The sequence below is a fragment of the Amblyraja radiata genome, chromosome 19, assembly GCF_010909765.2.
Source record: "Amblyraja radiata isolate CabotCenter1 chromosome 19, sAmbRad1.1.pri, whole genome shotgun sequence".
Classification (NCBI taxonomy): domain Eukaryota; kingdom Metazoa; phylum Chordata; class Chondrichthyes; order Rajiformes; family Rajidae; genus Amblyraja; species Amblyraja radiata.
In genome coordinates this window covers 4623730-4650236 of record NC_045974.1, presented here as the reverse complement: position 1 = coordinate 4650236, position 26507 = coordinate 4623730, and the positions used below count along the sequence as shown (strand labels likewise).

Here is a 26507-nt window from a genome sequence, read left to right as displayed (position 1 = left end):
AGAGGGTAGAGGCAAGAGTGGAAGTTGGGCTGCTGGAGAATGATGCAGGAGAAGTGATATTAGAGAATAAAGAAATGGCAGAAGAGTTGAATTACTTTTTTTGCATCATCTGAGGGTCTCATCTGGAGTACTGTACAATGTTGGTCCCATATTTAGGAAAGGAGATAGTGTGTGGGAGGATATCCAAATGAGATTCACTAAGCCAATTCCTGGGATGAGAACGATGTCGGATCGCAAGTGACTAAATAAATGTAATCTATATTCCCTGAAGTTTAGAAGAATGAAGTAAAATTTATTGAAACATAAAAAATCCTTAGAAAACGTTAAATCAGAAGTTGAGAAGTTAGAACGGAGACGAGGAAACACTTTTTCTCACAGAGAGTGGTGAGTCTGTGGAATTCAGGAGGCAGGTTCTCTGGATGCTTTCAAGAGAGAGCTAGATAGGGCTGTTAAAAATAGTGGAGTCAGGGGATATGGGGAGAAGGCAGGAACGGGGTACTGATTGGGGATGATCAGCCATGATCACATTGAATGGCGGTGCTGGCTCGAAGGGCCAAATGGCCTACTCCTGCACCTATTGTCTATTGTCTATTGAGATGCTTTCACTGGTAGGAGAGCCTTGAGCAAGGGGGTATAGTTACAAAATAAGGGATGATCATTGAATACGCAGGTGTGTAGGAATTTCTTATATAGATGCTGAATCTCTGGAATTCTCTATCCTGGAGGATCGTGGACATAAGATTACCAGTGGTATCTCTAGAGTAGGTAGATATATGTTTGACAGAGTAGGGCTGTAATGAAGAAATGGTGCAGAAGAATTGAGGAGTTCAAGCAGACCAGCCTTGATCATACTAAATGTGTAAGAAGGAACTGCAGATGCTGGTTTAACCCGAAGATAGACACAAAATGCTGGAGTAACTCAGCAGGACAGGCAGCATCTCTGGAGAGGAATGAATGGGTGACGTTTCAGGTCGAGAGCCGTCTTCACACTGGTTAGGGATAAGGGAAACGAGAGATATAGACGGTGATGTGGAGAGATAAAGAACAATGAATGATAGATGTGCAAAAATGTAACGATGATCAAGGGAACAGGCCATTGTTAGCTGTTTGTGGGTGAACATGAGAATCTGGTGCGACTTGGGTGGGGGAGGGATAGAGTGAGAGGGAATGCCGGGGCTACCTGGTGAGAGAAATCAATATTCATACCAAACATTGGGGCAGGGTTGAGGGGGAAACGGCCTACTCGTGTTGCTTTTTTATATTTTTCATTAAACAGACAATTCTTTTGGCCCTGCAGGCAGTTTACTGTTGGCTTTCATATCGCTTCTGTCAATTGACCAGTGCAATTTACTGTAGAGACAGAACTGAGGCAGATAAGGCCCAGGAATTAAATCTCAATTAGTTGTTTCAGCCCCACTCTGCACCATCGGTGTCCAGTTTAAAATTGGTAATAACATAAATGTGCATGTTTTTGATGTTTCTTTTGACAACAGCAAAACTTTTGAATGCTTGAAAGTGTTATTGAGTCAATAGTCTTATGTATTTCACCTTGATAAATATAGCCCCTCTCTTTTCACAGCTCCAGTACAATAGCAGTGGTAAAGATATTACGAGTGCTGCGTGTGTTGCGACCTTTGCGAGCCATCAACAGAGCAAAGGGATTGAAGGTAATAGATATTAACATTACAACTTCAATAATTTCTATTCATAACTTGCCTTTAATTCTATAAAACATTGCAAGGTACTGTGCAGAAGTGTAATTAATGACCAATTGACATCAAAGCTGATAATGAAATATTTAAGACAGTTGGGCATGTACATGGATAGTAACAGTTGGAGAGAGAGATGGACCAAATAGGACTACCTTGGGTCTGCTTCTGTGCTGTATGACTGAAATTACACCAAGCCACTTGCTTACCTCATATTAGTCAAGTTGGAAGCACATGAAAGACTTTGACAAAACCAAGGCCAGTTGGCAAATTTTCCCCAGAAAATAAAAAAGGCCAGGTGGAGTGATGTGAAAACATGGAAAATATTCAAAGTAAGTCTGATTATCAGGAACCACCGTAGATGGGCAGACAAAGAGATAATAGGTAAGGGGTCAGTTAGGTACCTTAAAGACCAGCGCGAGTCCATGGGAAATTGACATGGGTTCCTGCAGGGTGAATGCAGAGGCTGAAGAAGAGAGATTAGTCTCATTGATGAAGAAACAACAAAATAAAGGAATCTGTTTCTTAATATTAATGTGAGCATGTTTTCCGTTCCCTCAAATGCAATAAGTCTACGATCTGATATGCAAAGAATCACTTTTCAAATGTGCCTTCAGGGATATCTCCCACATTCTAAGTCTGCGTGGAGTCTTCTGAAAATCGTGACATATTGGGGGTAGATTTAAATTAAATACCTAGTCACTAGTGTATAATTAGATAGATATAAAATGCCAGTGTGACTTAGCAGGTCAGGCAACATCTCTGGAGAAAATGGATTGGTGGCGCTTCAGACTTCAGTCACAAACGCCACCTATCCATTTTCTCCAGAGATGCAGCCTGACCCGCGGAGTTCCTCCAACATTTTGTGTCTATCTTTCGTATAAACCCCGGCATCTGCAGTTTCTTTTTACACTAATATACAGAGTTGCCTTTCAGCAATGCGTTCTATCAAATGATAAATAAAACATTGTACTTACAGTACAATAAGCTTTCAAGAGGTGAAAACTAAATTATTTTGTGCTCCTTGGTTGGACAACAATTAATTAACGGTAGATGTGGTACTTAGGCATTAATGGCCGACTATTTTAGTTCAAGTACTGTTCTGTGATAATGTTTAAGAAAGAACTGCAGATGCTGGAAAAATCGAAGGTAGACAAGAATGCTGGAGAAACTCAGCGGGTGAGGCAGCATCTATGGAGCGAAGGAAATAGGTGACATTTCGGTCGAGACCCTTCGAAGGGTCTTGACCCGAAAAGTCACCTTTTCCTTCGCTCCATAGATGCTGCCTCACCCGCTGAGTTTCTCTAGCATTTTTGTCTACTATTCTGTGATAAGTTTGTTGATCTTAACTTGGGATATATTTTTTTTAAAAGACACATGCAAAGCATCCCTAAATTAAGGCATTTGATAACATCCCAAGTCCTTTACAGTTGTTGAAATAGTTTATTTCAAATAAATGCACCAGTATTGTCTACTAAATTTGGCAGCTACTTTGTGTGTAGCAAATCTGTGATAATGATAAGATAATCTCTTGTAGTAATATTGATTCAAGATATTACTAGTTGCCAGGGGCAGAGATGCTGCAGAAATTAGTCAGAATGTCCTGTGTCTGATCACCATCTATCACTTGCTAAAAACGTGCAAATATTGGGGTGAGTGTTCGTATCAGAATAGCGATCAGGATAGGTGGCATGGAGGCTTTTGATATTCTTTATTAGAGAGTTTATTTGAGGATTTATTTGAGATGAACCACATGGTTCAGTGTCTGCCATTGAATCGCTGTCTGGTCTCACAAATTAATAGGCAAGATGTTTATATGGTAATATATTACTTAAATATTCACCTAGTTTATGATATAATAACAATTCATTTGATTTAACCATTAAAGTTAACTTTACGTAATGGTTTACACAGATTTCATGAAAAATCCATTTGCTTCTCAATGTTAAATGGAATGCATAATCATTTAAGGATTTATTATTGAGAATGTTTTTGAAACAATTGTGCCACATAACCCCATCTGGCGTCTTTCTTGCCCGAATGGAGAAAGTTGCTGGATTCATCTTGATCACAAAAATACCCCTGAGCATAAAGATATATATTTTTAATCTTAAAGTAGACAACATTTTCTTCCCAGCCTAGTTGATTATGTTTTGACATCGAATGGAAGCTGCATGCCAAATCTCGTTGCACCTATGTGCAATGACAATAAAATATATTATTATTATTATTATTATTATTATTATTATTATTATTATTATTATTATTATTTATTATTATTATTATTATTATTATTATTATTATTATTATTATTATTATTATTATTATTATTATTAATTCATTTCAGCTTCTCCTAACATTTGCTTTTTTGGCTCTATTTATGTTTTAGAGTAATTAATTTATATTGTACAAAATGATGATTCAGCAATTTCTCTCACCTTTTCAGCATGTCGTTCAGTGTGTATTTGTGGCCTTGAGAACTATCGGTAATATCGTCATAGTGACCACACTGTTACAGTTCATGTTTGCATGTATTGGAGTACAACTATTCAAGGTAAGACTTAATAAGTTTTTATTTTGCAACTTAATTAATTGTTTCTGACTTTCTCTCATTTGTTTTCTTCACTTTGAATGTCTTCAATTCAAGTTTCTTGCATGGTGAGAGGGTGATTTGCTCCCTCTTACCCCCCACTTATCTTAGAGAAACTTACAAAATTCTTAAGGGGTTGGACAGGCTAGATGCAAGAAGATTGTTCCCAATGTTGGGGAAGTCCAGAACAAGGGGTCACAGTTTAAGGATAAGGGGGAAATCTTTTAGGACTGAGATGAGAAAATCATTTTTCACACAGAGAGTGGTGAATCTGACGAATTCTCTGCCACAGAAGGTAGTTGAGGCCAGTTCATTGGCTATATTTAAGAGGGAGTTAGATGTGGCCCTTGTGGCTAAAGGGATCAGGGGGTATGGAGAGAAGGCAGGTACAGGATACTGAGTTGGATGATCAGCCATGATCATATTGAATGGCGGTGCAGGCTCGAAGGGCCGAATGGCCTACTCCTGCACCTATTTTCTATGTTCCTATGTTTCTATGAAAGTATTTATCTATATTCTAATCATTTTGCAAAGTTTCATCAATCCTCTTGGGCTTTTGCCAATGTCTCTATCCTGCTTAAAAATTACACAGTATTTAGGTGAGGTGTAATTTTGGTCCATTTTTAAATCCTAGAATTAAGATGTCCGTCTCTAGGTTATACGCTGTTGGAATAGTACAGGGGCAGGGAGTTAATAATGCAGTTTGAATGAGTATTTTATGTTCTGGAGGATGGGAGAAGTTGATTGGGCTTCGATGAGTTTGTGGATTACATCAAAGCAAAGTTTGACAGATGCCCGTAAATAACTTCTGACTCACAGATTCATTTATCGAGTGGCATGTTGTCAAAGTATACCATGGAAGAGTATGGATCAACTACTGGTTAATGGGATTAATCAAGACATGTACTTGATGGGCAGCACCAACGTGATAGACTGAAAGGCCTGTTTCTGAGCTGTTTCACTCAATGATTGAGAATTTGTTTTAATGAAAACCTGGAAACATGTGTAGAGCATAAAACTTTATGTGCCTGCACTACTTATCAAGAGGATCATCCAATCTCCATATCTATACTCACTTAAAACAATGTGCAACAACATTATATTACGTCACAATAAGGGGAGTCCAGAACCAGGGGCCACAGTTTAAGGGGAGACCAGAACCAGAGGCCACAGTTTAAGAATAAGGAGTAAGCCATTTGGAACAGAGATGAGGAAACACTTTTTCTCACAGAGAGTGGTGAGTCTGTGGAATTCTTTGCCTCAGAGGGCGGTGGAGGCAGGTTCTCTGGATGCTTTCAAGAGAGAGCTAGATAGGGCTCTTAAAGATAGCAGAGTCAGAGGATATGGGGAGAAGGCAGGAACGGGGTACTGATTGGGGATGATCAGCCATGATCACATTAAATGGCGGTGCTGGCTCGAAGGGCCTACTCCTGCACCTATTGTCTATTGTCTATTGTTATCTATGCGTCTTATTCTCTATTTGTGTAATTATAATTTTATTCTTTATTTAAAGGGTAAATTCTACAGCTGCACTGATGAATCCAAACAGAGGGAGTCTGAATGCAAGTAAGTTTTTAGTGTACACGTATGCCTAATAGCAAAACAGCCAGTCAATTATTGTGTTAGAGGATTTGATGTTTGAACCAAGGATTTGATGTTTGGAAGTGCAAGTCAAAATATTGAGTGCAAAGTCCAATGCACCTAATTATCACTGACCAAATTGTCTAATGAATAATATGTAATGAGAGTCAGAAGATACTGCAGTAACTGAAAACCTGAAGCAAAAACAGAAGAAGTTGGAAATGCTTAGACTTCAGCAGGTCCAGAAAGAGAAATGTAGTATCATTCTCAATGATATGCTTTGGGGGAAAAAAAATGCATTTCACAGTTTGTTTTTTGGAGTGTTGTTGACAGCAAATATCAAAATATGTTTATATAGCATTGAAGCGAGATTTAAATGCTGGAGAAACTCAGCGGGTGAGGCAGCATCTATGGAGCGAAGGAAATAGGCAACGTTTCGGCCCGAAACCCTTCCGGGTTTCGGCCCGAAACGTTGCCTATTTCCTTCAGGGTCCCGATCCGAAACGTCACTTATTCCTTCGCTCCATCGATGCTGCCTCACCCGCTGAGTTCCTCCAGCATTTTTATCTACCTTCGATTTTTTCCCCAGCATCTGCAGTTCTTTCATAAACTCATACAGCATTGAAGTCATTCTGGTTATGTACACAGGTTCTGTGATAATGTTTAAGAAAGAACTGCAGATGCTGGAAAAATCGAAGGTAGACAAGAATGCTGGAGAAACTCAGCGGGTGCAGCAGCATCTATGGAGCGAAGGAAATAGGCAACGTTTCGGGCCGAAACCTGATGTACAACGTTTTTATAGTTGGCCATGTTGGAGTTAACCTGAAAAATAAAATACACGTTGCGAATTTCGACGGCAGAAGCTGCAGTCGAGTTGTACATTCTGCGCTCGCACTCAAGAGAAATTTTGTTTACACTCTAATAAGAAGTTGGACTTGACATTCCTTAACTAGATAAATGAGGTCAGAAATAGCATTAAGTGAATGTCTGAACTGAACTAAATATTTGATTTGGTTTAATTTATTACATCTAACTTTATACAATAAAATTAAGTACAATTGAATGTAAATAAAATATTATTCCAAGTACAGGCTACCACCCCCTGCCCCCCCCCCCCCCCAAAGAGGTTTGTTCCTGGAAGACCACCTGTATTGCAATATTTTTTATTGAATCCCTAATCACGTGGCGACCTCCAGTTTAAATTCCATTTGGAATATTTTGGAGGACCAAGAACCAAGACTGGCAACGACTGTCCCGTGGAATGTATTCCTCTCAACAGTAATGATTGTACTACAGCTGCTGGTTCAAGGCAGGGCACAACAAAATTGCTACCTACCTTGTGCGCCCAGCAGATAGATGCATGTGGAGGCATCAGCGGCTGCAAACGCTGTAAACTGGAGCAAAAAAAGAAACTGGAGGCTAAAAAGGTCGGGACAGATGAGGAATTCACAAATCACCTTCCTTAAAGGGCCCGTCCCACTTTCACGACCTAATTCATGACCTCTGCCGAGTTTGCCCTTGACTCATACTCGCAGCATGGTCGTCACGAGGTCGTAGGTAGGTCGTGGGTAGGTCGTGATGCTAGTCGTAGGCAAAGATCCTATAGCGAGCAAGATAGACCACTCGACGAAAAAGAAGTAGTACGGTCATGCGCAGATTCATGGGTAATTTTTGGCGCCATTTCCGTAACCGGCTTCCGTCTCCGCACCAAAGATCCGGTAGCGGAGCAAAGATACTAGTGCGGAGACGGAAGCCGGTTACGGAAACATCCTCGTAAAAATAAAAGTTATTTGGTAAAAATCTTCTCCTCATTTTCAGAATTATAATTTATTAACACAAACTGTTCCCCCGCAACGTTGATTACACTGCGAGTCGGGTCGGGTCGTGTTACGGAAATGGTTGAAAAAAAGGCCCACGTTCCGCTCCGTTGCGTACTACACGTCAGCCCATTGCATTTAGAAGGAGCGGTCTATCTTGCTTGCTATCGGATCTTTGGTCGTAGGTACTCGTGGCATCAAGTAGGTCGGGGGTCCACGAGTGAAAAAGGCCTAAAGCTGTCGGACAACTTGTTCTATTTGATCTTATTGGATTGTGCACGCCGGGTTGATTGCATTCGTCGAAACAGGGCGGACCACGTGAAGGTTGCAATCTTCCACCCCCTGCCTGCGTCATGATGCATGAGAATCTTTTACCATGTATGCCTTGGATGTATTTTGTCACTGATAACCATAGGGATAAATTATGACGAGAACAAGCTTCTGATTAAAAATAAGTTTCTTCTGGTTTTAGCTAAAATGGCAAAATATACCATAACATTAAATATCTCTGGGAACAGGAAGTACATGAACAGTCAAGTACCATTTACAGTATACTTCATCACAGACTGAAAGTACAGCACCGTTGACAGTAAATGTTGTTGTGTTTTTGCAGCCACAGGCAAGACAAAATATCCTATTTGCGGACTAATCCATAGCATTCTTTCCAGTAGAGAGCTCTGTGAATGCGTGAATATTGAACACTCTCTGCCAGCAATTGGAAATGTTGACTATTCCTAAAGCATAGGAGCAGTTTGTTATGTCTATATAGGCATTTAGTTTAAGGCAGATAGATTTAAGTGCGGGGGAAACAAATTCACGAGCAGTTAATGAAATTGGTGAATCTTAAAATGAACTCGTGCTTCAAATGGCACCAAATCTACATGATAGAAACATAGACTATAGGTGCAGGAGTAGGCCATTCGGCCCTTCGAGCCTGCACTGCCATTCAATATGATCATGGCTGATCATCCAACTCAGTATCCTGTACCTGCCTTCTCTCCATACCCCCTCATCCCTTTAGCCACAAGGGCCACATCTATTTTTTATTTTTTATTTAACCTTTATTTAACCAGGAGAAGTCTCATTGAGATTAAAAATCTCTTTGACAAGAGAGTCCTGGCCAAGACAGGCAGCAGCACAGTTCCACAGTTACAGACAATAATTTAAAAACAACAGAGAACATATAAATAGAGTCACAGTCAGAACATCATCAAACAAAGCATGTACAGACAGAAGAGCCCGCTTCAACATCATTAAGAAGGGATTTAAATCTGTTTATAGAAACCAGCTCCTTAAGTTTCAGTTCATTCTGCAGCTGGTTCCATGCGAAGGGAGCAGCATAACTAAATGCCCTTTTCCCCAGTTCAGTACGGACTTTAGGTACAGTTAGTAAGAACAAGTCCTTAGAGCGGAGCTGATAAGTTCCTGTGCTTTTTCGAATTACATACTTCTGCAGGTATGAAGGAAGAACACCGAGGATAGTCTTATAAATAAGGATATGCCAATGATGCAGTCTGCGGGTGGACAGGGCAAACCATCCAACTTGAGCATACAAAGAGCAGTGGTGCGTGAGGGTTTTAAAATTAGTAACAAATCTCAGTGCTCCGTGGTAGACCGTGTCCAAAGACTGTAGGCATGTTGGATTATGAAAACCATTTTTTGTGTTAGTCTTAAATATACAATATAAAAGTGCTTCAACTTTTAGAATTTGCGAGTGAAAGCGGAAACAACTCTAAGATTGTTTTTAATGCTGTGTCACTATTTTAGTTATCATTAGATGAATTGAAAACAATGACCAAGCAGCCGAGAAGAGCCCTGAGCACCAATTACCTGTCTGTTCTTGTACTTACAGTAAGATATACGAGCAGAGAAAATGCCTAAACAGGTGGGATAGAAAAGTATGAACATATCTGGTTTATAGGTTTTGGAAATTCATGAACATGTTTATTTTCAATTGACAGAGGCCAATATATTTCGTACAAAGATGGGGATGTAAATCAGCCTGTGATAAATGAACGGAAATGGACGAATAGTGAATTCAAGTTTGATAGTGTTCCCACTGCAATGATGGCTCTGTTCACAGTTTCAACGTTTGAAGGATGGCCCCAGTGAGTACCATTGTCTGTTCATGCCGCAAAAAATGTAGTGGTCATTAACCCAAAATGTCTGATATTATTCTGTATTGCACTTAATGAAAAGAGTTTACAATCATAATGTTCATTTATTGTCACATACACCAATTGGTGTAGTGAAATTTCACTGGCCAGGTCAGTCACACAATTTAAAAAAGCAACAGACTCAAAAAACACCTTTTAACATAAACATCCATCACAGTGACTCCTACACATTCCTCACTGTGATAGAAGGCGAAAATAAAGTTCAAGTCCTTTTCTTTTTGTTCTTCCTTGGTCGGTGGCCTCGAGCCCCCCGTTGACGGGACGGTCTTGAGTCCCGTAGCCGGTGGCGTTCGGGCCCTCCGCGTCAAGGCGATCTGCTCCCACATCGGGGGGAGATGTCAGCTCCCCCGCGCCAGGCGATAAAACCTCGCGTCGGGGCTGGACGAACCATCAACCGTTAATGATTAATAGACAATAGACAATAGGTGCAGGAGTAGGCCATGATAGAAACATAGAAACATCGAAAATAGGTGCAGGAGTAGGCCATTTGACCCTTCGAGCCAGCACCGCCATTCAATGTGATCATGGCTGATCATCTACAATCAGTACCCCGTTCCTGCCTTCTCCCCATATCCCCTGACTCCGCTATCTTTAAGAGCCCTATCTAGCTCTCTCGTGTAAGTATCCAGAGAACCGGCCTCCACCGCCCTCTGAGGCAGATAATTCCACAGACACACAACCCTCTGTGAAAAAGTGTTTCCTCGTCTCCGTTCTAAATGGCTTACCCCTTATTCTTAAACTGTGGCTCCTGGTTCTGGACTCCCCCAACATCGGGAACATGTTTCCTGCCTCTAGCGTGTCCAAAACCTTAATAATCTTATATGTTTCAATAAGATACCCTCTCATCCTTCTAAATTCCAGAGTTTACAAGCCCAGCTGCTCCATTATTATTAATTATTAACTTTTTGTTGCCCATGTTGCCCATGCAGGTGACGATTACTATCACTTAAGGGCCTGTCCCACTTACGCGATTTTTTCGGCGATTTGCCGGCACCCGTCATAGTCGCAGCAGGTTGCCGAAAATTTTCAACATGTTGAAAATCCAGCGATGCTGCGGGGTGACGCCTGTTTGGTGGTGAGTAGTCGCCCAAAGAGTCGTTCCTTTTTCTGGTCGCCATTGGATTTTCAACGCGTTGAACATTTTCGGCAACCTGCTGCGACCATGACGGGTGCCGGCAGGTCGCTGAAAAAATAGCGTAAGTGGGACAGGCTCTTAATATACACATTTTATAAAAGACTCCAAAGAGCATTTCAGGCTCATAAACAAATTAAAAATCCATACTATTTGATATTAAATTCAGGACTTTAGGAAGATCAAGGTGGAAATGATGAATTCATTAATGTGTATTCTCAGAAATCCTTGGATAAGGTGACTACCGGGAAAACGCAGGAATAGGGTACTGAGTTTGGATGATCAGCCATGATCATATTGAATGGTGGTGCTGGCTTAAAGAGCTGAATGGCTAACTCCTGCACCTATTTCCTATGTTTCAAACAGAGCACAGAGAGTAATATACTGATAAGGTTTGTCGATAGAAAAGAGAGATTCAGAATAAACAGGTTGTTTTGTGTTGGGAGGTTGTGGGCGATGGACTGCTATTGCTTTAGTTGTATAGATCCTCGTGAGACTACATCTTGGAGTATTGTGTACTAGCCTCCCTGCCTAAAGAAATGCACACTTGTAATGGAGGGTTGATCAGATTCATTCTTGAAATGGCACGGTTGCCATTTGTGGAGACTGACCCCAAACCTTACTGAAAATTAGACTAAGAGGTGATTTCATTGAAATATACAAAACCCTTCCTGTGCATTATAGAGTGCCTGCATGGATGATATTTCTCTAATTTGGACTATTTAGAATAGGGTATCAGAGTATCAAAATAAAGGATGAACCACACAGGATAGAGGTGAAACAAATGTTGTTTTGGTTTAGTTCCCCAATTGTGGGGACTTTGTTGCTGAATATTGTCTAGAATTTATATTTGTTTGAATGGTGAATCAGTTTATGAATGACTTACCTTATTTCTTATGTGTCCTATTAATATGGGCATGATTTCTGTGCTCTCTAGTATGAAGTCTGATTCAAAATGAATTTAAAACATTGCTTTTTATTTTTTTAAATGGGGGATGGAGTTGGAAGAGAACTTTTCCCCAGTATCCTCATCATCCGGCTTATTTTCCCTCCTCATTCTGTTCATCTTCCACCCCTCCCTATATTTGCCAGGTTTTTGCCCCACCTCTGCCTCTTATTACTAGCATTTTCCTCTCCATCAGACTGAAAAAGGGTCCCAAACTGAAATGTCATCTATCCATACCCTTCACAGATGCTGCCTGACCATCTTTCATAAGGTTCATTTATTGTCATATACACCAATTGGTGCAGTGAAATCCAAGTTGCCATTGCAGCACATTAATAAGAATACAACATAACATTATAAAGAAATTTAACATAAAAACATCCCCCCACAATGGTTCCCACTGTGAGGGAAGGCACAAAGTCCAGTCCCCATCCCCTTGTCCACCCATAGTCGGGCCTATTTGAGGCCTCCACAGTCGCCGCTATGGGGCCCGATGTTCCAGGCCCTTCTCGCCAGGTGATGGTGCTCCAGCGTCGGGAGAACCCTCTCAGCGGCTTGGGACACCTGGAACGGCCGCGTCGTTACCGGAGACCGCGGCTTCCGAAGCCAACAGGCCGCGCTGGACGGAGCTCCACCACTGGCGATCCCGGCGAGAAATCCCAGGATCCGCGAAGAATTGTGGGATGCAGAGCACTTGCCTTTCCTTGTGTCTTCTTAAGATTGCCCCATTGTTCATGCCGTCATCAGAGACCAACATTTACTTTAGCTGCTCTCCCTTTATTACTTTTAGAAGGTCTATTTTTAGAACAGTCTCTTTTTATGTTTCATACTAATTGCTCTAATATTCTATTTTCCCCGAACTGTCCAATAATTAGTTAGCTGTTACTGGTCTCTAACCTGTTATTCTTTGCAAATTTCCTTTCTTCTCCACATCCTTCCTCCACCTTCTCTCCATCTCTTTCCTAGTTCCAATGAATGGTTGTAGACCCAAAACATTGATGGGCCTGTCCCACTTAGGCGATCTTTTGGGCGACTACAAGCGACTGTAACAAATTTCTCAACCTGTTGAAAATTTTTCGGCGACAGTGGCGACAATTTTGCTGTCGTAGGTGTTGTTGTCGGTTGTCGCCAGGTGTCGTAGGTGAATTCCATTAAAATTAGTCCCCGGCAGTCGCCTAAAGAGTAGCTAAAATGGGACAGGCCCATGACTGCCAGACCTGCAGAGATTTTTCAGTTACTTTAAGGACCCCGGCATTCACATTGAGGGACACATAATTCTTGATTTCCCCAAACTCACCACAACAGCCCCATTTCCTACACAAAGTACGGCTCCTTTCCAAAGTGCATGCTTATGTAAAGTGCATTTATACGTTGGCAAACAGTGTTAATTCAACCGTATAGACAGTCATTTCCCAACTAAATAACACTGTAAACAATCTGATCATTTTCAATGTCCCAGCAAGATTGAGTTTCAAAATTTTAAAGGGATGCCAAAATGAAGGAGGGAAATGTTGAGTGCCTTCCTGAAGTATCTACAATCTTTGGCCAATGCCTGTCTTCCCCCGCCCCCCCCCCCCCCCATCACCCCAACTAATACAACGTGAAAAGTACTATTTCTAAAAGTGTAGGGTTTCAAGAAAGGTAGATGAATTTGAAATATTGTAGATGAATACCAAATATAAATCAATAAAATAAAATTTACATTTTTACAATTTAAATCATTTGCTTATTTTCCCGTCTTATGCACGCAGGTTGCTTTATCGGTCCATTGATTCTCATACAGAGGACACTGGTCCTATTTACAACTACAGAGTGGAGATATCCATCTTTTTCATCATCTACATCATCGTTATAGCCTTCTTCATGATGAACATCTTCGTAGGTTTCGTCATTGTCACATTTCAGGAACAGGGGGAACAAGAATACAAAAACTGTGAGCTGGACAAAAATCAGGTGAACTTAAATATACAAATAGAAGTGGGTGCCGTAGATTTCTCCTGAAGTGAACTCCGAATCCGGTTCAGTTAAAAAATAAAAAAAATTGTTGGTTACACTTTTATTTGAGCCAGTTAGCTGGACTGAACTTAATGCATCCAATCGGGATAATGATCAATAATTTTGTACCATTCAAAATATAAAAATGTGATCAGTGCCCGTGACAACCCACAGTAAATTACCCATTAACTAAATCCTTCACCTCTGTTAAATTAGATTTGACGAAGGTGGACCAATAGTTCATACTGTATGGGCTGTAGGCAAAAATGCTGGAGAAACTCAGCGGGTGAGGCAGCATCTATGGAGCGAAGGAATAGGTGCGCTGTATCTATGGAGCGAAGGAATAGGTGACGTTTCGGGTCGAGACCCTGGAAGGGTCTCGACCCGAAACGTCACCTATTCCTTCGCTCCATAGATGCTGCCTCACCCTCTGAGTTTCTCCAGCATTTTTGTCTACCTTCGATTTTTCCAGCATCTGCAGTTCTTTCCTAAACATGCTGTATGGGTTGCGTGGTCACAAGCAGGTAAAATGCTTTTGGCAAATGATGTATAAATTCAATATTGATAAGCACAAGGTATCACAGTTTGTTACTTAGATTAAAAAAGCCAAATACTTCAGGAAACTCAGAATCTAAATGGGGTTGAGGAAGTGTTTCATTTTCATAAATCACTGAAACAGAATCCAAGTTTAGAAAGGCTTCAATATAAACACAAATCATCAGGTTTCTGTTCTAGAGGAATCAAATTTAAAAAACAGAAATAGTGGGAAGAAATTATTCCCACTGGCTGGTGTATAAGATTGCCCAACTCTTTAGTATCTTGCCATATATTGCCGCTGGATTTTCTAAAAACACTCTTCAGAAACAAAAGATTGAATGGTTATGAGCTGGACCAGTGATTTTCTTTTCTGTTTGATTATTTCTTGTTTGCGGACTGTTCAACAGATTTTGGGTCCATTTGTTCCCATTATTCTGCTTTTCCATGAAAATGTATAGAAAATAAGAGGGGGTAGGACCAGAAAAGTTTTCGAACTTCTTCTTACCCCTTTAGAACATGAACGATATTATTAGTATTATTTGAGTTACTTATTTGTTTGTTTTCCTTTGTGTTTTATTTTATTTTTTTATTGCTTACAAGTTTATTTGTGTTTGTATTTTTTAACATGTTCAATAAATTAATAAATTAAAAAATCAATTAAAATAAATTTTTAAAAAAACATGTTGAGCATTTTCGGCCGCCTGCTGCGACTATGACGGGTGCCGGCAAGTCGCTGAAAACATCGCGTAAGTGGGACAGGCCCTTTACTATCAGCATCGACTGAACAAGTTGAAGATATTTTCAGTAGAAAAACATTTTTTTTAGATACATGCCACCCTAAAATATTTTTAAAATTTAAAAATATTGAAGACTTTTGATGGAGTATACTAAGAGCAGGTGCATTACAAATTCACTCCAAGCATAATATTTTTCTGAATGGCAAGAGTGACTTTATCAAAAACCAAAGCAGCAAATGTGATTGGGTACAATGTGCGCGCACACACACACACACTCTCTCACACACACACACACACACACACACACACACACACACACACACACACACACACACACACACACACACACACACACACACACACACACTCACACACACGCACACACACACACACACACACACACGCACACACTCACTCTCACACACACAGACACTCCACGCACACGCACACACACACAGACACACACACACACACACACACACACACACACACACACACACACTCCACAAACACACACATGCACATGCACACGCACACGCACATGCACACGCACAAAAATGAAACTGTTCACGACTGAGAAATTTAAAACTAGTTTTATTTTCCATAACTCTTCACACCATTTCTATTCAACCCTTCTCTGTAAGCATCCATAGCTTATCAATTCACATTTACTTAACACCTTCCTGAACCTCTCTCCAGCTGTGCCCACTAGGGTTTTCGGCCCGAAACGTTGCCTATTTCCTTTGCTCCATAGATGCTGCTGCACCCGCTGAGTTTCTCCAGCATTTTTGTGTACCCACTATTGATTATCTCCTTAGCCCCACCAAAATTCTCTCTCGCCATTCACCATGATCCTTTCACCATTTTACCCTGCCTCCTAATGTTATCTACAAAACGCACCCTCACAACAATCTGCCGTTCTCGACACATTCAACAACTACCACCAGTGGAAGATCAGGGGGAAAGTCTTCATCACACACTCTATATTTTAATGCCTATTCAGCTTGTCGTCATGTTTTGTACTTTAAGCACAGTCGAATATAGAACCATCGTGATATCAAACATAACTACCAAGGGTCCTCCACACAGTAACTTGTATTGATGTAAATTGTCCCTAGCGTGCGTAGGATAGCGTTAATGTGCGGGGATCGCTGGTGGGTGCGGACACGGTGGGCCGAAGGGCCTGTTTCCCTGCTGTATCTCCAAACTAAACTAAAAGATGGAGTGGAAAAGATAGTATTTAAAATAAAGATTGGCGACGCCTCGATAATTTTGCATAAAAGGCGATTAATGATGCGGAAAATGTATGAAAATATCTACACAATAAAAGAAGGTTGATTTTAATATCTTAATAAAATATTTTTAAAAGGCTAGTTTTTTTTTGTGGAGCATGATTTTTATAGCAGGGTAAAATGATGCTTTTTCTATCATTTACAGAGACAGTGTGTGGAATATGCCCTCAAGGCTCGGGCGTTGCGCCGTTATATTCCAAAGAATCCTTATCAATACAAAGTCTGGTATGTGGTTAATTCCACATACTTCGAATACCTGATGTTTGTCCTCATCCTGCTGAACACTATCTGCTTGGCTATGCAGGTAGGGGGAAAATATATAGGAATTAATTTGCTTTTGCTGTGCTTTCAAGTGCGCTTTCTGGAGCCACAGATTGAGAGTTTGAACTACATACTGGGATTTTACCAGTTGATTCGTCTTTCATTCTGTGTTGTTCCCAGACAAAGTTCCACACTCGGATGCTGATGGCTTGTATCGACCCATTATACAATGAAATCCCTGTTTCCAGATTTAAGGATAGGTTTCATTTTTTTTAGCAGTGAAATTAGTATTTCTCTATCCTTTTGTCTTAAGATTAGGTTGCTTCTTAGAACCTTCTCAGACTTCTTTCCACTCTAACTAAGGGTGTTGAGAGTTGAACAGCGTAAATGACAACAAACCTTTAGTTCCGGCAGAGTGGTCGTAACAACTGGACAAAATGTTTAAAACTAGGAGGGCAACCCGGAAGCACTTTTGATCAGATAAGGCGGAACAAATTTGTAATTTTCCCTCCAGAAATATCGTGAGTCGTGGAATAATTGGAATATTTTAAATATGGAATCGGTGGATCTTGTTTGATGTAGCAGCAGAAATATGGAGCTAGCGTAGATAATGAAGTTAAGATTCATAATTTTGCTCATGCGATTTAAATTAAGAGGTTGAATGGTGTCCATCTGTTCTGAGTTTGCCAATTAAAGAGAGCACCTCTGTGTCTCAGTGATATTTTTGACACTATCAGTCCTTGAGGAACAAGTGATGTTATGCAATAAACTAGTGGAGGGATGAGCAAATATTGTCTCTATGAAGATTTAAAAGGCATTTGGCAAAGTCCCATTTAAAAGGCTAGTTGGCTGGAATAAAATATGGATAACAAGTTGACTTAAAGATAAAAGGCAAAAAATCATGGTAAATGATGGAGGGGGGTTTCAGATTAGAAGATAGTAACAATTATGTTATTCAGTGGTCAGCCATAGGCCTTGGACTATCTTTTTAAGGCAATTTTAATATTAATTCATTTGATCACTAACTTATTTAGTTTGATGGTAGCATAACTCTTATAGCAAAAGCTGATCTAATCTAACGGGCCTGTCCCACTTTCACGACCTAATTCACGACCTCCGCCGACTCATACTCGCAGCATGGTCGTCACGAGGTCGTAGGAGGTCCTAGGTAGGTGGTAGGTAGGTCATGATTCTAGTCGTAGGTACTCGTGGCATCAAGTAGGTCGGGGCGTTTTTTCTAGCCTGAGGAGAAATGTGCACGAGTAAAAAAGGTCGTGAATTAGGTCGTGAAAGTGGGACAGGCCCTTAACTTTGCGAAGTGAAGGACATTCCCTTTTTCACATAATAATAATAATGCATATTTAAGAACCAAAAGGAGCAAAACTCTTGGTTCCAAAGTAATTCAAATGATTTTTAAGTGCAACTACTATGATAATATTATGTCATTTCATGGATTGTTATCTAATTCTTTGTTTCCATTTCGTGCAGCATCATGGCCAGTCGCTGTTTTTTGGCCAAGCCATGGATGTCCTCAATATGCTGTTCACTGGACTCTTCACGGTCGAAATGATTTTGAAGTTAATCGCTTTCAAGCCCAGAGTATGTATTTCATGCAGAAATAATTCACAAAGTTACATACTATCTTTCTTAACTAATCCATTGATTAATCTTTAATCGTTATAGAGTTTGCTGTGGAAACTAATGCACTTTTAAAACACCATCGGACGGATGGCGCAAAATGCCTCAGCTTCGCGCTTTCATAATGTTCTGCTGTTCAGTGATGATAAGATTGCAATGATCTGATTCAATACCCTGCACCCCAAAGGTTTTCCGCATTCAGAGTTAGTACATTGGTGCGATTGGATTCAACTAAATAATTTGGTTTTACCAAAGTGAAAAAAATTCTCACATATCAATTCTTTCAACCAGTCAAAATTACAGAAAGGATGTTAGGCCTTAAACAGCAGGATTAACACACTTGTCAGCGCCAGATTGATACTGCTACATTTTTGTTGTGAGAAATAAACTCAATTTTAGTCACTTCTGATCGTGGACCTCTAGTCAATAAATTACAGCCGCTTTGGTGCAGGAAACAGCCAAATAATAGTTTAGGCCATTCATTCAAATCATTCATTAGCAATTCTTTCAAAAATTGAGCACACAATGTCTAGGGGACTGATTTGTGGGCTTTGTCTGCCTATAATCTATTAATCTGTTTTTTGGAATCAGTAAGATTTGGTAGCCACCCAGTGAGTCAGGGGATATGGGGAGAAGGCAGGAACGGGGTACTGATTGGGGATGATCAGCCATGATCATATTGAATGGCGGTGCTGGCTCGAAGGGCCGAATGGCCTACTCCTGCACCTATTGTCTATTGTATGGGCAGCTTGTCAAATTCTATATACCCCTACTAATCTTTCAACCAAGTGATATTGTCATCGTTTTTCCACTTTCTTGTCAAGGCAACCAAACTAAGGAGGTTGAGGCAGACTCAGGTAAAGATGCCAAAAATTAGTCTGTATCCACAACTGTTTTTTTACCTGTCGTGGACCCACCCATTCCTTAGTCAAGTCAAAGTCAATTTTATTCGTCACATGCACCCGAAGGTGCAGTGAAATGAATTTGCCAGCAGCGATACACTTAAAAAGAACACACGATACACAATATAATTTAACACAAAAATCCGCCGCAGCATTCTTCACTGCGGTGGAAGGCGACAAAGTTGTGTCCGTCCTCCTCCTTGTTCACCCGTGGTCGGGGCCATGAACACTCAGTAGTCGCTGCTACGGACGGCCCGATGTACAGGCCCTTATCCACCACTATTTAAAAATTAATACAACTGTGGTCGCTGGTCCCAGAAGTTTCGCCCTCTGATGTTTCAGCACTTGCCCTTTCCAATTTCCTAAGAGTAGGTCAATTGTTTTAGATAATTTCGTGCAAGGTAAAAATAAAGTCTGACTATAATAAGACAGACTTTTCCAATGAATAAATAAGATTGTTTAGTGATGGGGACAGCTATCTTGGTACCATCACAGCGACCTCCAGTTACCTGGGTTACAACCTGACCTGCAATGTTGTCTGGAGTTTGTCCATTCTTGTGACAGTTTGAGGATTGTCTCGGTGGGTCAAAGGTCCTGTCTTCCGGCCGGATAATTCTCGGCCTATAGTAGCCTTTTTGGCCGACAATGCGATTTCCAGGAATAAAGCTCCTGAAGTAGCAAATTGATGCCCGATACATATTATAGAATGCCAGGTGTCAGTAGAAAATGGCAAAGCATGAGCTGTGTAACTTCTATATAGTTGCAACAGATGTTGTCATCATTGTCGGTGATTACTCGAAACGAGTATGACTGTCCTCTCATGGAGGACGCCTGTGCGTGACTTTGTTTAACGTGGGGAGACTGGTGCACAGACAGCCACCCCACGGTCCTTGACAGATCTGGGTCAGGATCCAGTGGCGTGGAATGCAAGACGACCGGAGACCCTTTTCTGCCGCAGCCTTCATCCGCCTTCCCAGCCGTTGTGACGCTCCACTAAAGTCAGCCATCGTCCTCCGCCTGTTCCAACGTTGAGGTCTTGGTTGGATTGCTCTTTGTCAGAGACCTCCCCCTCGACCTTACCGCCATGGGTGGCCCTACCAGGAGCGTAGCTCCAGACGGCATCGCTCTCAGGATCTCAGGACCACACCAGCTTCTCCACCACGACAAGGTGACAATCCACGGAGAAGTGGACGTTGTAATAAAACCCATAACTTGAGGCTTTTCAAAATAAGCTCCTAAAGTTATGTTTTTTTTACTGTCTAATTTGCATTTCCATTTTTGAAGCTTTGTGGAGAATAGATACATATTCACAAAAGAAGGAAACCATCTACAAATTGCTATTTTTGTTTATCTCCTTTGCAGAGTGTGAGAACCAATGCCTATTAACCCTTCCAACAACATTTACTATGTAATATGCAAGATTCAGGGTCAGGAAAATGTAACTCACGTGCTAAGTAGGATTTTATGAACAGGTAAATAATTGTGTGCTTCATCTTCATTCATGAGATAATGGAAATGCAGAACAAAAACTATAATTTTATGCTTAGGTGGTTGAGCCAGACTGTAATAAAGTGTTTAAGAAGGAACTGCAGATGCTGGAAAATCGAAGGTACACAAAAAAGCTGGAGAAACTCAGCGGGTGCAGCAGCATCTATGGAGCGAAGGTAAAAGGCAACGTTTCGGGTCGAAACCCTTCTTCAGACTTTTCCTTCTCCAGCTTTTTTGTGTACCTGTAATAAAGTGTCTTGTGGTCAAGAAGGAGTTTTTTGTTATTAATGTGGTTTGCTGTTCCTACATTTGTAAATAGGTAAATTATCATGGATTAATTATTCAATTTTAAAGCTAGAATAATAACTAGAATTCTATTTTATATATTTGAGTTGTACAGTTGTGAGAGAAGTATCTCTTCATTTTTGAGGATCTGACATTTAGCTATTCCATGGCCTGTTCTAGACCATGGTTTCACACTGTAGACTTTCTAATATTCATTTGTCCATTCGCCACAGTTTGCACTGGATTCATCACAAGATGTTTGTTTAAGATTTCTTGTATCTTCTGTTTAGTTTTAGTTCATTGAAGTTGAGGTTGCACGAGTGAAGGGTTTACATTACTGTTGAAAGGCTGGGGCATTATTGATCAGAGAAGAGGGTCACTTGAGAGACAGTTTTCTGCCGCTTCATGCTGGATGGATGGAGAGGCAATGTACAACAACATGGGAACCTATGATCTAGAGGCAGTGTTCAGGAATCCAATCATTCACCAATGTGAATTCCCATCAGATGACTGTAAATCAAGTGTGACTTCATCAATTTCAAACCGCACTCCAAAAGGGCCTGTCCCACTTGCGTGATTTTTTCGGCGACTTGCCGGCACCCGTCATAGTCGCAGCAGGTGGCCGAAAATTTTCAACATGTTGAAAATCCAGCGGCGACCAGAAAAAGGTGCGACTCTTTGGGCGACTATTCACGATCATACAGGCGTCACATGTCGACATGTCGCGGGATGACGCCTGTATGTTCGTGAGTAGTCTGGTCACCGCTGGATTTTCAACATGTTGAAAATTTTCGGCCACCTGCTGTGACCATGAAGGGTGCCGGCAAGTCGCCGAAAAAATTGCCCTTAAGCATATCATTCTTAATGCGCATGTCAGGCCCTTAAGCATATCATTCTTAATGCGCATGTTTTATCCGCAAATTAGGTTTAGTTTTATTATTGTCACTTGTACAGTGAAAAGTTATGTTTTGCATCCTATCCAATCAGATCAGATAATGCCATGCTTATGTAGAATCAAGTCAGACGCAAGTACAATAGGTGGAGCAAAAGAGAAGATACAGACTGCAGAATGTAGTCCTCAGCATTTGAGTGCATCAGTTCCATAGACAAAGTCCAATGTCCACAATGGGGTAGAGGTGAATTGGACAGTCCCCTAGCTCATGGGAGGACCATTCAGAACCCTAATAACAGAGGAGAAGTTGTTGTTTCTGAATCTGGGGGTGCGCGCTTTCTGTACCTTCTGCCAGACGGGAGCAGGAAGAAGAAGGAATGACCGTGGTGGGACAAATCTTGTTGGTTGCTTTTCCGAGGCAGCATGAATAGTAGATGGAATCAATGGTGCGAAGTCTGGTCTGTGTGAGGGATCGGGCTACATCTACAACCCTCTGCAATTGCTTGCAGTCTTGGGCAGAATTGTTCCCAAACCAAGTCGTGGTGCAAGTGTAGAAGTTTGTAACAGTTATTGGAGATATGCCAAATGTCTTCAGTCTCCAGAGGAAGTAGTGGCGTTGGGGTGCCTTCTTGGCCATCGCATTAGCAGTATCTTCAGTTCACTGAAGAAACCAGAGATTATGCTTAGAAACATTTATTTTTGTTGGAGTTGTTTAAACGCACTACTTGTTCTTCACTCACTCCAGGCAAGTTGGGGACGTGAAACAGCGTTGCACGTTTTACAGGCAACCTGTGTATCAGCATTGCAGCCAACTTGCTGGTGGGGGGAATACTCACCATTTCTAGCACTGCAAATATTAAAAGTATCAACCATTAAAGTATAAACAACAATGCAATTCTAACAAGAGTTTAATTATCCTAGAGATTAATCATTTCATCATCCTTTCTGTATGATTAGTTTATTAGTTGATAATTTGTGGATGAGACTCAGTATCAGAGACACTTTATAATTATGGTAAATATACTTAAAGAAAAATAAAACAACAGGATTCTTGAATTGGGAAACTCGAGGTGGATATACTGATAAAATTAATTGGATTGCTGTTATCGATGTTATGAAGATATAGTCTTACCTCTAATTAATTAATAGTAACCAATAAGTTTGTTAAAGGCTGGTCCCTTGGTAAAGGAATTATTTCCTATTGAAAGAGGTTTTCAACAACATGAAGTGGTTTCACATCAGTCTTGGAAGAAAGGATTACTGAGGAGGAGAGAAACTTCTTTGTTGACAAACACCACCTCTTGTTTCATTATTTTAGCAGATGAGGCATATTTGTAAATAACATGTGTGATTGGAATAATTAAATGATGTTTAACTATTTAATTTCCTCTCCACACCGTATTGTTATTATAAGGGTGATTGAGGTATTTGCTGCCATCATGATCACAAAAAATAAAATGACCTGTTTTAATCAATCAATCAATCAATCAATCAATCAATCAATCAATCAATCAATCAATCAATCAACCTTTATTGTCATCTTGCAAGGCAACAGTTGTACAGTGCAAAATGAGAAGACGTTTCCCAGGGAATACCGGAGCATCGCACATAAAACTTAAACATTTCACACATAAAATAAAAACAACCCAGTCCCTGATAAAAACAGTACGAATGGTTAAAAAGTGCAGGTAAAAGCAGCAACTTTAAAATACAAGTAAGTTTTATCAGTCAAGCACTATTTTTGTCTTTGAACCTGGTGTGATACATAAAATGAGCCTGGGCTAAACACCCTTTAGTTCTCCTCCCTATCCCTAATCTCCCTGCAAACCATGGCAAGCAATTAAGAAAAAAAGGATTGAAAGCAGATACGCTCTTCCATTTACTTTGGGAACAGTTTCTTGAATCAGTTCATTTTTAATACTTGACCACAGCTTTATCTTTTCTGTTTTACCTGTTGGTAAGAATGATACAAAGCTGATGAATGAGTTTGCTTCATTTGCTTTCCTTAATCCAGTGAAACGCAGTTTGTGTACTCGGAATACGTGTACTGTTTAAACATTTCATCAGCACAAGCCTTAATAAAGAATCACAATTATTTATTTAACAAAATAATGTGCGGGTTTTAACACTGGCTGTACAGATGCCATAATCTATGACTCCATTTATATCACTGATTTTTTTTGTGTATTTATATTGAAAATAGGACTGTCTTTGGTTTTTTTTTAAAAAGATATCACAACTTTATTTGTCTTATAAATGGAAAACATCAAAATCTTGATTAATATAGTTTAAAAAATCGTAATGTAACACATGTCTGTATGAAACTATAATTTTCCTTTCCTAGGAACATGAGTCTTTGGCTCCTCACCCACCTCCAAGTCTTTCTCTTTTTACCCCTCTCCTGAAGGCACTGATGTTTTCTAAGGACAGTCGTCCAATATGCCTGAGGCCATTCTTCTTGTGAGCCAAGCTGGTGAATATTGGCAGCCTAATGAACCATGCAGTCTGAGCCTAATCTTACCCTTAACCTGCTGTCTGCATTCACAGACCGTGCATCTGGCACAGCTGGATGACAAACAGCAGCAGGAATTCTAGCTAATATTTCTCTTTTCTGCCTTAGAGCAACGGGAAGCAATTGTGTCACTCCGTCAATAGCTAAAACCTTTCCTGTAGATCCTGTCTTTCATCAAAATAGAGCCATTTTTATGGGCCAAAGGGAATCCCAAAATAATAAAGGCCATTTTTTAACATTTTGGTTTCACCATGTAGAAATTACAGCTGTGTTTATACACAGTCCCCCCATTTCAGGGCACCATAATGTTTGGGACACAGCAATGTCATGTAAATGAAAGTAGTCATGTTTAGAAATCCAAAAAAACATTATAAACAGTGCGAGACAAACGAATAAATAGAGACATTTAAACTATAAATATCTACATTAAATTTAATTTGATGCAGTCTAATTATTTCCAAACAGAAACATGTTTATAAGAAGAATTCTTTATAAGAATACTTGGGGAGAAATATGGCATTTGTGATCAATGTTAATCCCCAACTTTCAATACAACATATTAAGTTCCCAATCAATGATGGACTACAAAGGACAATAGGTCACCTTGTGATATTCAATCAAATTTCGCCGTACTTTCAAGCATGTTCAACTGACAGAATTAAATATGTAGTGGAGCTGGAAGCAATTTAAACATTTTCATGCACAAGAATTATGTTCTAACCAGGTTGGAAGATATCCTTCTTCTCATGTCAACAGAGTTAGGGCACTAATATTACGATAAATATCCACTGATCATCAAAATGAATTAGAATCTGGTGGAGAACTAGAGATTGTACAATTTTGATATATTAATGAAAATATTCAGGGGCAAGAAGTGCAGTCTAAACCCAGATTCAAGTTTAGGATGCTCCAACATTCTGTATAGAAGAACATCTTTGCCTCCCAAAGATCTTTGCTCTGAGAGGTAAATTAATTTTTTCCCATAATTAACTTAGAAGTATAGACTTGTAGAAATGGTATTTGTTGATCATAGTGTAAATTAAATCCTAGCGTATTCAAGCCCATACCTTATTTTTGTAATACATCAGCAATGGACAATTTTTTTTAATTCAGATGTCTTGTTTACTGATTTGTGAGGATCAACAATATGACCCACATGGTACAAGTCTGAAAGTGATGCAGGAACAGTGAAGTTTGGGGATGTACAGTGCCCTCCATAATGTTTGGGACAAAGACCCATCATTTATTTATTTGCCTCCGTACTCCACAATTTGAGATTTGTAACAGAAATAATCACATGTGGTTAAAGTGCACATTGTCAGAATTTAATAAAGGCCATTTTTATACATTTTGGTTTCACCATGTAGAAATTACAGCAGTGTTTATACATAGTCCCCCCCATTTCAGGGCACCATAATGTTTGGGACACGGCAATGTCATGTAAATGAAAGTGGTCATGTTTAGTATTTTGTTGCATATCCTTTGCATGCAGTTTCTCTCCTCCATACTTTGCTCTTGCCATCACTGATATAAGTTAATCTTTGTCTCATCTGTCCACAAGACCTTTTTCCAGAACTGTGGTTGCTCTTTTAAGTACCTCTTGGCAAATTGTAACCTGGCCATCCTATTTTTGTAGCTAACCTGTGGTTTGCATCTTGCAGTGTAGCCTCTGTATTTCTGTTCATGAAGTCTTCTGCGGACAGTGGTCCTTGACAATCCACACCTGATTCATGAAGAATGTTTCTGATCTGTCCGACAGGTGTTTGGGTATTTGTCTTTATTGTAGAGATAATTCTTCTGTCATCAGCTGTGGAGGTCTTCCTTGGCCTGCCAGTCCCTTTGCGATTAGTAAGCTCACCAGTGCTTTCTTTCTCCTTAATGATGTTCCAAACAGTTGATTTTGGTCAGCCTATGGTTTGACTGATGTCTCTAACAGTTTTATTCTTGTTTCACAGTCTCACAATGAGACACAATGGGAAAGTCTTTGACTTTCATTGGCACAACATTAGTCCGCAT

At 40.2% G+C, this 26507-nt stretch overlaps 1 protein-coding gene across 1 annotated transcript in view; it reads left to right on the top strand.

Moving 5' to 3' along the window:
- cacna1c (calcium voltage-gated channel subunit alpha1 C) overlaps positions 1-26507 on the top strand; it is a 268853-nt gene that overhangs the window by 161192 nt on the left and 81154 nt on the right. Inside the window, exons 23-29 of the mRNA XM_033038368.1 lie at positions 1580-1667; positions 4156-4263; positions 5813-5865; positions 9659-9805; positions 13704-13905; positions 16659-16817; positions 18263-18373. Coding sequence (XP_032894259.1) covers positions 1580-1667; positions 4156-4263; positions 5813-5865; positions 9659-9805; positions 13704-13905; positions 16659-16817; positions 18263-18373 — 868 coding nt within the window. The remainder of the gene's footprint in view (positions 1-1579; positions 1668-4155; positions 4264-5812; positions 5866-9658; positions 9806-13703; positions 13906-16658; positions 16818-18262; positions 18374-26507) is intronic.